The 18,278-nt window shown below is 32.8% G+C and overlaps 1 protein-coding gene across 1 annotated transcript; it reads left to right on the forward strand.

Moving 5' to 3' along the window:
• Nucleotides 1-736: 736 nt before the first annotated feature.
• On the forward strand, nt 737-10,970 carry LOC132724379 (galactosylceramide sulfotransferase-like). Its single transcript, XM_060709231.1, has 2 exons — nt 737-1,198; nt 9,616-10,970. The coding sequence occupies exons 1-2, from the start codon at nt 1,179-1,181 to the stop codon at nt 10,766-10,768; spliced, it is 1,173 nt and encodes a 390-aa protein (XP_060565214.1). The 5' UTR covers nt 737-1,178; the 3' UTR covers nt 10,769-10,970.
• The last annotated feature ends 7,308 nt before the right edge of the window (nt 10,971-18,278 follow it).

Here is an 18,278-nt window from a genome sequence, read left to right on the forward strand (position 1 = left end):
AAGTAAGAAATTCGTAGCTGTGTAGCATTTTGTTCACTTCATGTATCACCTTCCCATTTTTAGTTCTAGTATGTTATTTGTTATATCTGCCTTACAAAAATAGTAAACTGATTAACATGAGTATTCCAAAGACATAACGAGAAAATAAACAACAAACACTTCCGACTGATCACGTAAATTATCTACAATTATTTACCTTTAAAAATTAATTTCATTAACAAACGTCTTTAAATTAAACTTATATCCTTTTAAGAATATTTGATCTCACATCCTTTTAACCACTTCGATCCATTATTGCTCAAAAATTTAATTATTGTTAATTATTTCAAAAAATGGAAGAAAATAAAAAAAAAAAAACCTAGATGCCATGATAGTTACAATCTTTAATAATAATATAATTACCTTAAATACTAAATCGAGACACAATTGCACTCTTATATTTTGAAATGTAAGATATATTATATCCTTGATTTGCAATGACGCATTTTTGTTTACGCATGTTTCTTATTTACCAGCAAGATGAAAAAAAAACATTAAATGGCGTAAGATCTTGCCAATAGAAATATGAAAAATCCGAAATCACACACAGCTGCAGACAATTATGTAATTCTTTAAGGAAATTTGTAACGAAATAGAACTAAACAATATCTATAGTATACATGAAAAAAACTAGTTTCTGTCGCAAATCTATACTTTTTAAAAACATCTATAAACATCTGTTTCTTTATTTTTGTCTTTTGCAAATGAGATTTAAAAATCACAAAATAAACACAAATTCATTATTTGACGTAAAGAATCTAAAGTATTTTGTAAAAATAATTGTAACTGACCATACTTTGAGAATTAATATACGGATGTGGAGATGTTGTGTTTGTCAAGTGTAGATTCTGAGCCGCAAACTGTTACATATTTTCACTGAATAGACCTTTCAACTATACTTAAGTATCCTTATACAATCTATTACCATTTCATTTGTTGTGAATCAATGTTTAATTCAAATAAAATATAAAACCGTTAAAGTTATTCTTTTAGCAGAGAGTATGTATGACATAAACAAGCCAAAAACTGATGATTTTTGTTCTAACGGACATGATGAAAAGATCGGTGAACAAATCGAGTAGATAATATTTGATTTCATCTAGTGTAAAAGGATTATTTTAAGAGTGACTTATTTTACAATGAATTTTCGCTTAGTAAGGTACATGCAATTTTTATATATTTCAATGTTACATTTATTTTTTAAATATGCAAAAATAAATGGTCAGATTTTCTTTTTTTTAATAATCAAGAAATACGGTTGCTTTAAATGATACATCAATATATATAAACAATATTCATCATGCATGACGAAAACACTTTGTATTAAAACAAAGATACAATAAAATGCCTAAATATTATTACAAAATGTAAATAATCAATTAAAGTAGATAAACGACATTATTGTACCCTGTTTTGCCAGCGTAAACTAATCAATGTTACCCTGTCTCGAGATTACAAGCACGTGTTACTTCCGATCACTGTACCTTACTTGAGAGCTCGAACCACTCATGCGGTAACAAAAGTAGACTTGTTTTGTAACTATATATACTGTGATAATCCTTGCTATAAAATGACGTGCTCCAGAAATCAAGAAATCAAATGGTAATTTTCATACAGTGTGTGCTATGTTCTCTTTACATAATTATGCCATCATATCCTTGTTTATGATTCCTAAGGACAATCTAATTGATAAAAGCTGTTGTTTTTTTTTTATATTTGTTTTCATTGATTTGTATTTTTTATTGATTAATGTACTTCCCAGTGTATATATCTTACAGCGTTTTCAGATTGCTGTATTTATTGAAAAATGTAAACCGGCCAAATACTCTGTTGTCAGTTAATTACAAGAATAATATTGGGACCTGTCCTTAACATTGTATTGTAAAAGTTTTTCAATGGTTTCATATATTCCCTATGGCAACTGCATCTTTGACAATTCTAACTGACAGTTCCAGGTTGTATTTAATGATGTCAAAACCGGTGATCCCTCTAAAGCAATGAATACAACAATTGGAAGCTCGGTTTGATTGAGTCTGTTTATGAAAGATAATATTAAACAGTGCAACGTCTCTCATGATTCATAGCACCGGTTTAAGCGGTATTCAATCTCCGACACTAGCTAGCCGGAATCACTGTGGACAAGAAAAAAAAACTAGAAATGTGTCCATAGGACAAAGGTGCCCCCACACTTTACTGTTTTGTCAAACTTATGACTCTAGGTCAAATATTATTTTGGGCTACACATGACACAAATTGAAAATTAACAATTTTTTACTAAGCCAAGGGCAAATACTCTTCAAAAACTGAATAGATCCAGAATCAAGTGCACAACTACACATGCCAACCAACGTTACTTTAAAGTTTCATGACTTTGGGTTAAAAAACTTTTTGAGCTATACACGACCAAATTTGAAATTTGCATTTTTTTATTAATTCTAGGGAAATAACTCTAAAAATAAAGGATAAATCCACTAGCGAACCCCAAAGTACAAAACTACACATGCTCACCAACTTTCATATTAAGTTTCATGGCTTTAGGTAAAATAGTTTTTGAGCTAAGCACAACACAAATTGCAAATTTTCACTGGGTCAAGGGCAATAACTCTGACAAAACAGAATAAAACCGCAAGCAAAACCTCAGGTGCAAAACTGCACATGCTGACTAACATTCCTGTAAAGTTTCATGACTCTAGGTCAAATACTTTTTGAGCTACGTGCGACACAACATGAGAACGGACGGACGAACAGACAAGGGTAAATCTAAATACCCCCTCCCTGTAGTGGGGACACACATGAAAAAATACTGAAGTGAAATATGAAGTAACTTTTTACAGCTCAAAAATTGGAACTTGACACCTGCTGTAGTAAAACATAAAAATATAAAAATAATTAAAAGCATGAAAGTGTACGTCGTTTTAAAGCAGCATCAGACATTTCATTCTGTAATGACATGTGCCTCTTGACCAATCATTCGTTGATCCAATAATTCAAAGAGTTTTCGCCTTATCATTTTTTCAATCATTTTTTAGGCATTTTATATACATATGCAACAAGTTTGTAATTGTGTTTACAAGATAACTGTCTTTTGCAGATCAGGGTTGTTTTGTCCGAGTAAATCATATCTGTAAATCTATAACAAAGTTATGACAATCTAAGCTAAATTTAAACTTATCATTTGACCTTGACGGACAAGGTCATATTCCAATTACTTAACATAACATTTTATATTAGTGTTGTTTTGTCCAATATTAATAAAAGAAACCATTGATTAATAACATAGATATGCCCAATAGTACACAATTCTCTAATTTTACCTTTTGAGGCAATGTCACATTAAGGTCAAGGTGAGGTTAATTCAACTTCTCCAATATCTTGTCCAAAAGATTACTTCGCCTAAGTATATAGCCCATGCGTTCATTATTTACTGTTATAGTCAATTGTATCAAAGAACTGTGAAATTACAATAATTTGACAGACAAGGTCATTTATAAGGCAAGGTCAAATATGTTTGATCTTCTTTAAAACGTTGACCTTAAGGCAGATATTATCAACAATGAAGACAATTTAATAAAAAATAATAGCCAACTGTAGCAAAAGTTAAGCAAAATTCAAAAGATTGACCTTCAAGGTCAATGTCATTTGTGAATGAAAGTCATAAACAATTTAATCTATTTGATGGTCTTGTCCAAATGATTGCTGTGTTAACGTATGAAAGACATCAATTTATAAATAACAAAGTTTCAGCCAATTATCATAAAAAAATCAAGCAAAATGCAAACATTTGACATTAATTTAATGTACCACAACATGACTGTATCGATAGTTGTTCTTTCTTTTTCCATAAGAAAGTCGGGCTAAAATGGGTTCTGACAAGAACCCAGAGATTATAAGACCTGCATTTCACAAATAAGACGTCGAAAGAAAAATTTAAATATAAGGAACTAAATCTTCCCCAAACACAACAATAATTTCTTCCTGAACGATCTTTGAGGCAGTATAATAATTATATCACTGAATATACTAGGCTCCAAACAGCGCAAACAACGTTGACGTGACGATAAAATGCAAGGAACTAAAAATATCACAAACAAAACAATGATATCATGCTGAACGATCTTCAAGACAACTCTGATTTTGTGAGCATTTTTACCCTTATCGCATTGAAAACACGTAAATACCGGCAATGTGTTACAAATTACCGCTGGGGCGAAAAATAAGCAAAATGAAATAAGGCATAAAAAGGAAATGCATCTTACAGCAGCTTGTATAGATTTGAACTACGGCAAAACAACATGCTAATGGTGCAATTTTAAAGTACAAATATGTATACGATCTAAAGGGCAATATGCAATCTTCTTACTTAATCACGGAATGTCTAAATTTATGAAGACATAAGTTTGGGAAAGAAATCCTATTACTAAATATATGACTTATCCCCTTAAGATTCATAAAAATTCTTTGTTAATACTGATTATACTTTTATCACCGGTCAATGTAGTCTATACAAGATTAATGTCCAAAAATTCATGAACTAATATGTTGCACTTGACCGAACTTAATTATTTGTTACGTTCTCATTGGGGTTTGTATGGTTGCAAAGTAGGTGCAGCCGTCGTTTTACTTCTAGACTTCGTCTACCTTATAATCCATCTATAATTACTGCTGAACCGAAAGCCTTAAATTAGCATTGTCATACATTTCACAGCATTATGATAAGACATTTGTATTTTTTCAGACTACACGCGTTATTGTCAATTATAGTCCGGTTATATCATAATGAATGACAAAGGAACCCTTTTGCAATTTCATGATATTTGTAAACTAAGTCAGTCAACTTCTGTTGAATCCCAAGCCATAAAGGAATACTAGAAAATAAAAGATGATGCTTTGGCTAAATAATCCTTAAATTCTCTACCAGTAAATTTAGCGCTACTAAATAAGATTTTAAATCCTCAATAAATAATTTTATTTCATCTGAAATGAAATCAAATTTGAACAAAACTCCATTTAACATACTTCATGATATCAACGCTAGTTTTGACAAATTATCATCTCCATCTCACCTTAACCGTCAATATCAAGTTGTTCTACTAAGATGAAAAATTGCACATACTAAAACTATACATTCGGATCTTTTAACAGAAGGTGATGCTCTGTAACACCGCACTTTGGGGTCCAACGGACTTTGGGGTCCGACCCCAAAGTGAGTTTTAAACTTCGCATCGCACTTTGGGGTCCAACGCACTTCGAGGTCAAAATCGAAAAATTGACCCCAACGTGCGTAAATATGCTACATATCAACGCACTTTGGGTTCTAGAGGTCTGAAGCTGTTAACTGAGAGTTCTGCTTAAAAACTGAGTACTGACTTGTTACTGCTTGTTACTTGAATAAAGATGCGATAAATGTGAAATTGTTTGTCATAAAAGTAATCAAAACAATGTAGTATTTGCCTTCCATATAAAATACTTATTCTATTCACTAAAACTGTACCCATTCTTGCCAAAAAGCAACAGATGAAAAAGATGGTTCAAGTAATTGGCCAATGTGTATTTTTGGATATTATAGAAGAACATCAAAGTAAAAAAGCTTTTAAGAAAAACAAATAAAAGCATAATGAGCCTATAAAACATTATTTTAACCCTTGGGGGATCGATTCCCCACAATCCCCTCTATACTTCCAGTGAGAATTTTACAGGCTTTTAATGTACGACTACTTAAATAGTTTATGATCTTGTTAGTACTGCCTGTACGTTCTTCTACTTAAAGCCGCATCTACACCTAGTCAAATTACTTATTTGTCACATTTGGCTAAATAAATGGCTCTTTCAACATATTATCATGCAAATTTTTTACTGAAATGTCTTACGAATATTTCCCAGAATTTATACTTTTGTCTATGCAAAGTCTATCATATTTCTATAAAATGTGTAAATAAATGCAATTAGCTAAAAACAATGGAGTTACTGAAAGGTATACATTCTTTTAAAATATAAATATATATTTGTAGCTTAATAATTGATACAAATTCTTTATTTGATGAAAGTTCTTCACTTACTGATCAAGACCTAATTAAATCCCTATTGATTCTACTATAATTCAGGGCACATGTTTTTCGTATATTAAATACCTTGAATTCTGTTTACCATTGGATTTGACTACAGTATATCATTTTAAACATAATGAAAATTATTTTGAAGAACCCAAAGTGCGGTCGTTTGTCTGATGTAAAAAATGCATATGTACCTGTTTAACGCACTTCAGGGTTGAAATTTCCCAAAGTGCGTTATTACACTGCTCCATTTTAGGTATCCTGCAATGGATTCTTTACTTTACTGTCAAACATTCCCTTCTATAATGCCATGATCTTGCACATGTTCTTGATAGATTTCATCTACTCAATTCACTTAGAATTTTTTTGCCTCAAATGTATTTAAAACCCTAATCGGTTATATAAAGGTGGTAAACTTTTATTTAATATTTACCTAATTGATTATTCCAGCTCTTTTTAGACCTACTCATTATAGTGTTAGGTGTGATATGACGAGTAATGTGTCAGTGATGCCGTTAAACCCAAATAAACAAAGTGTTTGTATGTAAAACCCTCTGTTTTGTGAAATATAATTGACACATTGTCCATATACAATCCTTTTGAACTTACAAATTGTTATGTTTTCATGTCATTTGTTTTTTGTTTTTTCATATCATTAACTAATATTCTGAATACATTTTATTGCCGAGTCAGTAAAAGTTCTACCGCTATTATCTTAAATCAAAGCTTTCCATTATCTCACAACTTTATCTGCTGTTTTTTAGTTTGCTTTTTGTTTGTTTGTTTGTTTGTTTTTTTTTTTTTTTTTTTTTTTTTTTTTTTTTTATTTTGTTTTTGCTTTGCAAGCAACTTCATTACAAGCTTTTTTTAAATAACCTAAACGTGTACCTCCCTTATATACAATGTATATATATTGTATTTCATACATAATAAGCAGTTTGGAAATAGACATGTTCCAAGTAATTATCCTAAATAAAAAAATAATCTAAGGTTTCTTATAAGTTTTGCCAATAGTTTGGTAGTCTCTACATTTTTTAAAGCATTGCCTAGGATACAATGGGATTATGAGTATTTTATCATAACCGCCGTATGAACACACCTGCGGATGTATAAAATTTCAAATATTACAAGTTCATGTTAAATGTTGAATACTGCTTAAGCCGGTGCTATGGGCATGGACGGTAACTTGCACTTTCCAGTACTATCCATGAACAGACTCAATCAAACCGAGTCTGCAACATTTTAAATATTATCGTGTTGTGCGCTTTGTAGGGATTCTTTATTTCTCTTTATTTTACTTTGGAGGCGACAGTGACATTACAGAATTAATAACCTGCAGATAAACTCATGAAATTCTTTTTAATGTGATCAACATTCCATTTAAGATTACATTCTAGGTATGCAAGGAGGAATTTAAACTTCAATATATTGCAGAACAATAAATGCTGCCATATTAAGTATTGCGCAGATCAGTTATAAATTAAATCTATTTATTCAGAATATATTAAATGTTCATGTCTTCTTCATTTCATAGTCAGTAAGTTGATTGTATGTAAAAGGTTTTTACTGCAAATATTTACTGACTAGCAAACAGCTGCTGCAAATCTCTCGGGGCAAATGTACATGCATGGTTTTCATATTATATAAAACAAAACGTGTCCTTGTTCTTTTGTTTTTATTTCGGACAAACAAACAATTTTCAGTCATGTCAAGTGCGTGATTTCTAGCATCAACACGCAATTTCATGGAATATGTTACATACTCTTTAATCAAGATAAATTCTCCATTGTTTTTCAAAAGCTTGAACGCCACAAACATACAATTAATCCATGAATTTACAACATTGAATTAGAAAAAGTAAAGGAAACAGATGTGTCTTAAATGTTTAACAACATCCATCATGAAAATAAATCGGTCGGTCATGTCACGGACATCTGTACTTTTCGATGAAGGTGACAAATGATTCATATTTATCCAAATTACAGTACCATTCATTTGACCTAAATATGCTTATTTGCAAAAGATTTGTCCACTGGTGTTGCTTCCAGAGGTTAGCCAAAATCATTTTCCGGTTTCAGCACAATGTGACCTTCCTTAACTGTGCTTGTGCGTCGTAAAACAAAAGAAAAAAATGCAAATGAACTTTTGTTTTAAATACCTATGATATCATCTGAAGAACGTAGCAATAAATATAGAAAAGTTTGTAATATAAGTAGCAAAATATAAACAAAGTACAATTTTGACTTTCATAAAAAATACTAATTCACTATAAATGTTGCCACACAGCAATAGATGAAAAAAAATGTTCAGTCATTCTAACAATGAGTTACTTTTTGAAAACTATAGCAGAACAACTAACATTAAAAACTGTTAATAAATAAAAATAAAAGCATTTCTGAGACATAATGCGAAACTCTTTTTCAAACGAGTAGTAAACGAGACCCCTATACTACTCAAACGTACCAACTTATCATTCGTGCATCTTTTGCATTGATCCCTCTAACAACAAGGTGTGGACTTCAGTGATGTTATATTTTCTGGTCATTCATAATCATTGACTCCATACTTTAAAGTGTTAAAATTGAGTACCACTTAAGCTGGTGCTTGGGGCGTGAGGGATGTTGCACTTTTTCATTTTCTCTCATGTACAGACTCAATCAAACCGAGTCTGCAATTTTCATGCAATTTGTTGTGAATAATGCTTCCGAGGGATCACCTTTTGTCTAGATTCTTATATAATGTAATTCTTTAGGATAAAAAGATTGGTAGAAAAAAGAGCGTATTTTCATGAACATTAAAATCAAGCTTAAGATATATTACAAAATGGTTCTTTATTATGTAATGTGATATATTATCTCTCATTCTATTTCTACAATATTTTTTCTTTCTTTCATATGCTTATAAAAGATTTGAAAAATATGAAATATACAAATAAATGTCATTGACAGAAATAACATGCCAGTGTATATATGTTCAAATATTACCCTTCAAATTACTGAAACCGAAAGTGGTTAGTATTCTAGAAATACTTAAAGGTTTTTATATGGTTTTTTTTTTTTTTTTTTTTTTCGGTGTCCTGTTATAGATTCCAAATAGTTACTTATTGGCCTTTTACCTGAACCATCTTTTTTTCCTTCTTTTGCGTTTATGGTACTCATTACAGGAATATAAAGTGATGTAGTATACGGGAAATCAAAATACTACTTAACTCGCAATTCGATCATTTTATTGTAAACAAGTTCAAGTTCAGTGCTACTTTCTTCAGTTGATAAAAATCTTATATGTTCTAAAAACATTAGTTCAATGATATAAAACTCATTTTTCCCTTTCTAAAGAAGAATATATTCAGTGTTTCTGAGACCATATGTGCCTTTAACACTTAGCATCAGTGTACAACAGAGATAGGTCCCCTTGTGCATGGAATAGTTGCTGGATGCATACATATGACGGTGAACAGTCGTTTGATAATATTTTCAGGGTCAGATATATTTTTGCTTAAACTTTTTACAATTGTTTACTCTTTAAGGGCACAGATGATTACCGGATCGATAATTGGAACTTTGATGTATGTGCTTGTGAAACATATAATATCTCAAGTTTCATACAATGATATTGGTTTAAGACCCAAACTGATGGACGATATTTTTGTTAGAAAACGTCAACTTCAGAGCGGTCATCCAATTACAGAAAATAATACAGCTAAACATGAAGTTCGTCATATAGCATTTGTAAAGGTTCATAGAACAGGGAGCGCAACGCTTAAACAAATATTTCTTAAGTTTGGACACATCAGAAATCTGACGTTTGTGTTACCAAACCTCCGGTACACACACACAAGAGGGGTTATCAGTGAAGTGGAATCTTTAACAAACAAAAATATTCTGCCACCGCCAAAATCGCAGCCTTATGACATATTGTGTCATCACGTGATATATAATAGAAACTTTTTCAAAGCAATTTTCCCAAAAGATACTGTTTATATTGGCGCCGTAAGAGATCCTATTTCTCGATTCCAGTCAGCTATATACTTCTTTGAACCTAAGTACATACTTCAACTCCAAGGATTAAAACCATTATCAACATATTCCAGAAACCCTCTTCTCTATGAACCAACCGATCCAAGGAACTCAATGACCAATAACAGAATGGCAGTGGATTTTGGGTTCCCCATACACCTGTTTCCCGATCATTTAAGAAATACATCCGTCAATGAGATAAATGAATATATAAAGCAATTGGATACCGATTTCCAGCTTATTGTTGTAAATGAGCTCTTTGATGAATCACTTGTCTTGATGAAAAGATTACTTAACTGGAGCATCGGAGATATTCTTTATCTACGGAAACATGTAACAATTACAACGTCTAGACGAAATACTTTATCCGAAACAGATATTTTGAATATTAAAGATTTTCTTTACTTAGATTACGCGTTATATAATTTTGCTGTGAGTCGAATAAAAAGACAAATCAGGGAAGAAGGTGACACTTTCAAAAAGGAGGTGGCATTTTTCAAGAATGTAAATACAATGTTTGAAGACTATTGTAGTGATTTAAAGCAACAAGTCAGTCCTCGTTATTTTCCAGGTACAGACTCAAACAGGGAATTTGAATTCTCACATATTGATTGCCTGCTTTTGAAAATGAAACTATTAAACTCAGAAAAAAATAGTAATTAAAGCTTAGCTGATTACAAATGTAAACATAAAATTCATTCATGACATCTTATGCACAATCGATCTCTGCTTTTATTATTGTTTATAACAGTATAACTAACTTGCAATTAGATATATTTTATCATTTAACCGACACAAAAATTGGCATTTGTATATATGACAAACATATAAAAGTATTTAACTAATATATTTAGTATTGATTATGGCTGGTTGTCATTTACATCTTATTAACGACCTAGAAATATTTCCTAATCATGGTGCGTTGCATGCCCTTGTCTTTTATGTCCCTGTTTTCAGAAATTTGACAAGAAGCAAATAACTGACCTTCAATTTTAATAACAAGTGTTTGTCTTGATAATTAGTGTTAGAGGGATTATTTCATTTTTAAGGCCTATTTGGGTCCCATAATGCTATCATGTATACATGTATTTTTATGAACTTTTTTTGTGGTACCTTAATTGTTACAGTTTTTAAAAAGTTTCTCATTTGCCATATATTAGGTGAAATATATTTTGCTACCTGTGCTATTTGGTAATTGATATACATTTGTAAATATAATTGTTTAGTTATTTGTATTGTAGTCGATTGAAGTCAAATTTCTACTTTGTTTACATTTTGCTCTACCTTTACGACGTATATTAATGTGTGTTCAGCGCTTTTTTTATTAGTCGTTTAAAAAACATGGTTTGAATTCCTTATGTAGCATTATTAAACACATACATGTATATGATCTTCCTAAATAAAAAAAATGATTCAAGAGATGAAATATGCAATTTAATTCGGGAGGTACACTATTATGTGATATAAACTTTTCTATATCAGCAACATTTCATTTCCTTTGACCCTCGGAATACTTTATGATAAATATCTTGTTCAATGATGCTGTAGGTGTTTCAAAGATTTATCGTAAGTGTCCAGAATGCATTTTCCAGTATCTTTTGCTTGAGACAATAAAGCATTCCTTGTACATTACTGACGGAAATATGTTACACATTATCGCAGGGAAAATACCGTGGAATATCAATATATGCACTAAGAACCATTTTGAAAAAACAGCTTTTTTCCCAGTAGTTTCTACCAATGTCACATTGAACATAAAATGTCATATTTAAATATGATTATACATAGCTTATAAGATAAGCAATAAGCAAATCATTTTCTCAGTCAGTGTAAAGTCCATTTTCAAGCCGTCATTTGTGTCAAATCTCTATGAATGGGGGTGTCATAAGATAAGTATGAAACAAACAGCATTTATGCATGATGATTCATTATTATAATTATTCATTTTAAATATCCATTATTATACATTGTCATGCAGAGACTTAAATTACAGAGGGATAAGAAGATGACCAATTTCCGCCATGTTTTATAACATAACCGAGTGGGTTTACAATTTCATTCATTACCGAGAATAATATACATCTTTTTAATATTTGTTGTTTTTTGTTTTACATTTGTGCAACCTCTTTTTCATAACTTCTTTCGATTACCGCTACAAATTTCATGAAGCATGATAAATTTCCTCGTGTCATAAATGGTCTCTGAAAATCTCATGAAAATGTGAACTTATGGAAAAATCAACTTTAGTGAATCACGTCATAACTTCCTCTTTTTTTATTCATAGCTCTGACATTGTGTAATCTGGAAATTCGGTATAGTAGAAGCTGACAATAAAAGAATTGCATGAATGTGAAAAGCTGTTGACTTATGTCTGCTATTAGCTCAGATGAAGGGGCGTCCATGGCCGAATGGTAAAGGTCGTTGGTTTCAAATCATTTGCCCTTCACCGCTGTGGGTTCGAATTCCGATAGAGACTTTAAATTTTCTTTTGTGAGAAAGCTATCGAGCCAATTATCGGAGCATCGGTGATTCTACTCGGGTGCCAGTACGAGCCTGAAAAAATGCATGAAGAGGTGCACCTGAGGCACTAAGCCAGTAAAACTTGAAAGTCGCCATATGACCTTTACAGTGTCAGTGCAACGTAAAGTCCAATCAAGAAATCAATTTTAGGATATCAATTAGCAGCATATGGTCTTAAAACATATAAAAATTCGGCACACGCAGCTTAAGGTTTGGAGACGAAATATACCATTTTAGATTGTAAAAAGAATTACTTAAAAACAATTCATGTTTAATCTAAGCGAAATTTGTAAAGGAAGTTTATAAATGAGAACGTTTGATTGGTATAATAAACCCACGGATGTGTCACACGTACAGAGGGAAATACTGAAAAACAATGAAAATCAGAAACAAATATTAAGTAGCCTTTCTTATATATGTGTTTCGAAATAAACCTGTAGTGAATCAGTAAGTGAACGCAATTAATAACACCAACGTCTACGTAGTCAGTAGACAATTATATTTATAAATACTTGATTAACATGCATAACTATATGAAAATTATAAACAAATGAACAAATAAATGATCATTGGAAAATTCAAATTATCTGTCGATCTAAGACTTTACAGAAATAACAAATCAAGTTTATCAGCGGTCTGAATCCGTTGCAAACCAGCAATAAGAACAGGCCCGCATGGCGTGGTCTCTTTTTCTCTTCCTCTATATAAAGTCTTTGAATTTTAGTAAAAAGCACTATTTTCAAAAGCTCACCGGCAGAAACCGTTTTATTTTATTCCGTAGCGTATTGACCACAACAATAGTTTGAAGGTTCGTTTTCATGGCAATATAAGGCACAAAAGCTCTAGTCCAAGGAAAATAGCCGCCACAGACTCGCATGGCATGGACAGTTTTTCGTTTTGTGATTTGTTCTTTTCTTTCTGTATATAAAGACTTAAAGTGTTCGAATTTTCCTTAAAAAAAAACAACAAAAAAAAACGTTATTTTCTACAGCTCACTGACAGTAAAAATCTGTTGCAATTAGCAATAACATTAGTTTGAAAGTTACGGCAATATAAGACACAAAAGCTCTTGCCAAAAAATAGACTCAAGAGGCACGCCTGGTATGGTCTCCTTTTCGGTTGTCCATTTGTTCTCTCTGTATGTAAAGTCTTTGAATTTTCGTAAAAAAAAACACTATTTTCTGCAGCTTTCCGTCAGGTTACCATTGGTTTGATTCCGTTCCAAATTAGCCATAGCAATAATTTGGAGATTAGTTGTTACAGCGGTATAAGTCAAAAAGCTCTAGCCCAAGGAAAATATCCGCCAGAGGTTCGAGATCTCATGCCTCTTTTCCTGATTGCGATTTGTTGTTTTCTTTTTATTATTTTACGTTACAAATTGCATCATCTTCTTGAATGCACCATCAGAACCAAATTATTTTAGTGATTGTAATAATAATATAGATGTAAGTATGTTTCAAATTCATTAAAACACATGTCAGGTTCAATCTTCGCTGCGACGTATTTCTGGAAGTATTATGCCCCTTTTTAACCCATTACTTCATGAGCATTTTGTGAAAAATGGCTGTTTTCATTGAAAAGTCTCCCGTTACAAGTTCAAATTGCTATAATACTATAAAAACTGCTTCAACACTAATCAAATTTGGCACAAATGTTGACTGGACCTGATTGCCCTTGCAACAACATGCTCAGGCTTAAATTTTCTGTTACCATGGCAACGAGGGGACATCTCAAAATTGCCAAAAATCACTATTTTGCGTTGTTTTTTTTCCATCAAAATTGACTTCAAAGTGCTGCAACTTCTCAATGGATTGAGATAGAGTCAAATGCTTTTCAGCGTTGGTTACACGTTACCTTATGATCAATCTGGGGTCATTTACAGCCTCTCACAAGTCCAAAATTTTCTTGGCGATGAGGGGGACTCCGCCCCCCTTCAAACCCCCCAAACAGAAGGGGGCACATCCCCCTTCTGGCAACCCCCTGATGTATCTTTTGGTTGGGGGGCCGCGCCGAAAAAGAGGTCACTTTTTTTAACAACATTACTTAAACAAAAACAAGTGTTTGGGGCCTAAATAAGGCATTTTTTCATCATTTGAGACAACAAAAAGGGGGTGGGGTGAAAAAGGCGTTAAAAGGCGTGTATATGAAGTAATGGGTTAAGCCAATTGTAAATGAAATTTTGGGTTTCAGGAGAATAAATTTTTAAAGATTTTCAATGTATCTGTTTATATTTGGCATGAAAGTATGTTATACCACAATGCAAGTTGTAAATGATTTCCATTGCAATTAAATCATTATTGGAAGAATTATACCCTTTTTCAGGAATTTTTCTGTAAAATATTGGTTTCCACTGAGTACAGTAACTGGATAACTGATTTCACTAAATGTGTTGAAATGTGACATACAAGTATGTTATATCAAAACACAGGCCAAATTCGATTTTCTCTGAAATAAACTACATGTAATTGCAATCTTGATTTAAATGGAATTTAAAAATTGATTGAAAAGGGACAAACCCTGCAAAATAGGAGCTCAAATAAAATCAAGTCTTGATGTTCAATCAGTTGCTATTACTAATATATTCAATTCCTACATTGAAAAAAGCACTAATATTAATTTGATCAAAAAGTCATAATCGAGCCATTTACAACAATAAATTTGGTTACATTTTTGTCTACGATACTTCTTATAAATTTACCATCGGGCATATTGTAACTCCTTTAAAATTTATCGATAATAAGGTGAATAAAAAGTCAAGGATTTGGTAGGTTCTGAATGTTTTATTTCTGTTGGCACAGCATGTATCTTAGACATCAATAGACAATCAATCTTCATGTTTTCAGCGTTTATTATAACACATTTAACCACACTCTGAAAATACATAATTAACACATTCTAAATAAATATAACATTTAACATTCTTTCTTGAATTGCATAAAGCAAACAATCATAATCATTCCAGTGGCTTTTAATTAACATCAAGCATTTTATCATACAATATCATAAAACACTTATATACATTTACAACAATATATCACACTTACCAGTTTATGGAACTAAGTGTTTACATCAACACAACAAATACAAAACACTCTTCTCTCTCCAGTGTGTTGTTATTATCCTGCAAATTATAATAGAAAAATGTAATAGAATGTGAGATCATTTATTTATTTATTACTTGAGAGAAAAAAGATATGATACTATCGATCCCCCTTCTGGCAACCCCCTGATGTATCATTTTGATGGGGGACCGCGCCGAAAAAGTGGTCACTTTTTTAACAACATTTCTCAAACGAAAAAGAGTATTTGGGGCCTAAATAGGGCATTTTTTCACTGGTTGAGGCCTCAAAATGGGGGGACAAAAACCGTCAAAACACGTGTATATGAGGGAAAAGTTAACATTTTTGTTTGTTTGTTCGTTTCATTTTACGCCTTTTTCCAACAGTATTTCAGTCATATAGGCGGGTAGTTTCCTAACCATCGTTCCTAGAGAGTTACACCAGTACTAGACTACCTTCCTCCGCGCTAAACTACCAAAGCATCTCCCGGGGATCGAACCCACGCCAGAGAGGTAACTGGATTAGAAGTCATCGACTCTAACCCCTCGACCACGGAGGCGGCTAAAGTTACAAAAAAATTATGAAAAAGCAGCGTGGAATTACCCAAAATCGAGTTTTTCCGTGTTAACTCGTGGCCTAACACCTAATTTTCGTGAAAAATTGTTGTTTTGTGTCAATTTTTTTTAATTAACCTTTTACCCCATGAGCATATTGTGAAAAATGGCCGTTTTATTGAAAATGCTCCTGTTACAAGTTCCAACTGCTATAAAAACTATGCAAAATGCTTCAATACTGATGAAACTTGGCACACATGTTCACTGAACTATAACCTTTGTAACAACATGCTCAATCTTAAATTTCCTGTTACCATGGTAACAGGGTGACGTCTTAAAATTGCGAAAAATCACTATTTTGCATTGTTTTTGCATCAAAACTGATTTCAAAGTGCTGCAACTTCTCAATGCGATGAGATAGAGTAAAAGGCTTTTCAGCGTGGGTTACACGTCACCTAAAAATCGACCTGAGGCCATTTTTAGTCTGTCACATTTCCAAAATTTGCTTTGCGATGAGGGGGACTCCGCCCCCCTTCAAACTCCCCAAACAGAAGCGGGCACATCCCCCTTCTGGCAACCCCCTGATGTATTATTTTATGGGGGACCGCGCCGAAAAAGTGGTCACTTTTTTATACAAAATTTCTCAAACAAAAAACAGTGTTTGGGGCCCAAATAGGGCATTTTTTCACTGGTTGAGGCCTCATGTGGGGGGGGGGGGGGCAAAAAACCGTCAAAACACGTGTATATGAGGGAAAAGTTAACAAAAAATTATGAAAAACCGTGGAATTATCCAAAATCTAGATTTTCCATGTTAACTCGTGGCCTAACACCAAATTTTGGTGAAAAATTGTTGTTTTGTGTTAAATTTTGTTTAATAAACCTTTTACCCCATGAGCATATTGTGAAAAATGGCCGTTTTATTTAAAAGGCTCCTGTTACCATGGCAACGGGGGGACGTCTCAAAATTGCGAAAAATCACTATTTTGCATTGTTTTTTTTTCCCATCAAAACTGATTTCAAAGTGCTGCAACTTCTCAATGCGATGAGATAGAGTAAAAGGCTTTTCAGCGTTGGTTACACGTCACCTTAAGATCGACCTGAGGCCATTTTTAGCCTGTCACATTTCCAACATTTGCTTGGCGTTGAAGGGGACTCAGCCCCCTTCAAACCCCCAAACAGAAGGGGGCACATCTCCTTTCTGGCAACCCCGTGATTTATCATTTTGATGGGGGACCGCGCCGAAAAAGTGATCACTTTTTCAACAACATTTCTCAAACGAAAAACAGTGTTTGGGGCCCAAATAGGGCATTTTTTCACTATTTGAGGCCTCAAAGTGGGGGGGGGGGACAAAAAACCGTCAAAACACGTGTAAATGGCCGTTTTATTGAAAAAGCTCCTGTTACAAGAACCAACTGCTATAAACCTATGCAAAATGCTTCAATACTGATGAAATGTTCACTGAAACATAACCTCTGTAACAACATGCTCAATCTTAAATTGCGAAAAATCACTATTTTGCATTGCTTTTTTCCCATCAAAACTGATTTCAAAGTGCTGCAACTTCTCAATGCGATGAGATAGAGTAAAAGGCTTTTCAGCGTTGGTTACACGTCACCTTAAGATCGACCTGAGGCCATTTTAGCCTGTCACATTTCCAAAATTTGCTTAGCGATGAGGGGGGACTCCGCCCCCTTCAAACCCCCCAAACAGAAGGGAGCACATCCCCACAGTGTTTGGGACCCAATTTTTTTCACTGGTTAAGGTCTCAAAAGGGGGGACAAAAAACATCAAAACACGTCTATATGAGGGAAAAGTTAACAAAAAATGATGAAAAACCTTGGAATTACACAAAATCTAGATTTTCCATGTTAACTCGTGGCGTAACACCTAATTTTGGTGAAAAATTGTTGTTTTGTGTTATATTTTGGTTAATAAACCTTTTACCCCATGAGCATATTGTGAAAAATGGCCGCTTTATTTAAAAGGCTCATGTTACAAAATAGATAAATACAGAATCCCTAAAGAAAGCCCAACACGTCA

The sequence above is a fragment of the Ruditapes philippinarum genome, unplaced genomic scaffold, assembly GCF_026571515.1.
Source record: "Ruditapes philippinarum isolate M1 unplaced genomic scaffold, ASM2657151v2 ctg224_1_1_1_1, whole genome shotgun sequence".
NCBI classification, from domain to species: Eukaryota; Metazoa; Mollusca; class Bivalvia; order Venerida; family Veneridae; genus Ruditapes; species Ruditapes philippinarum.

Coding starts and splice junctions, on each gene's coding strand:
- LOC132724379 (XM_060709231.1), top strand. CDS start 1,179: ATGAATTTTCGCTTAGTAAG. Junction 1,199..9,615: donor ATGAATTTTCGCTTAGTAAG/GTACATGCAATT, acceptor TTACTCTTTAAG/GGCACAGATGATTACCGGAT.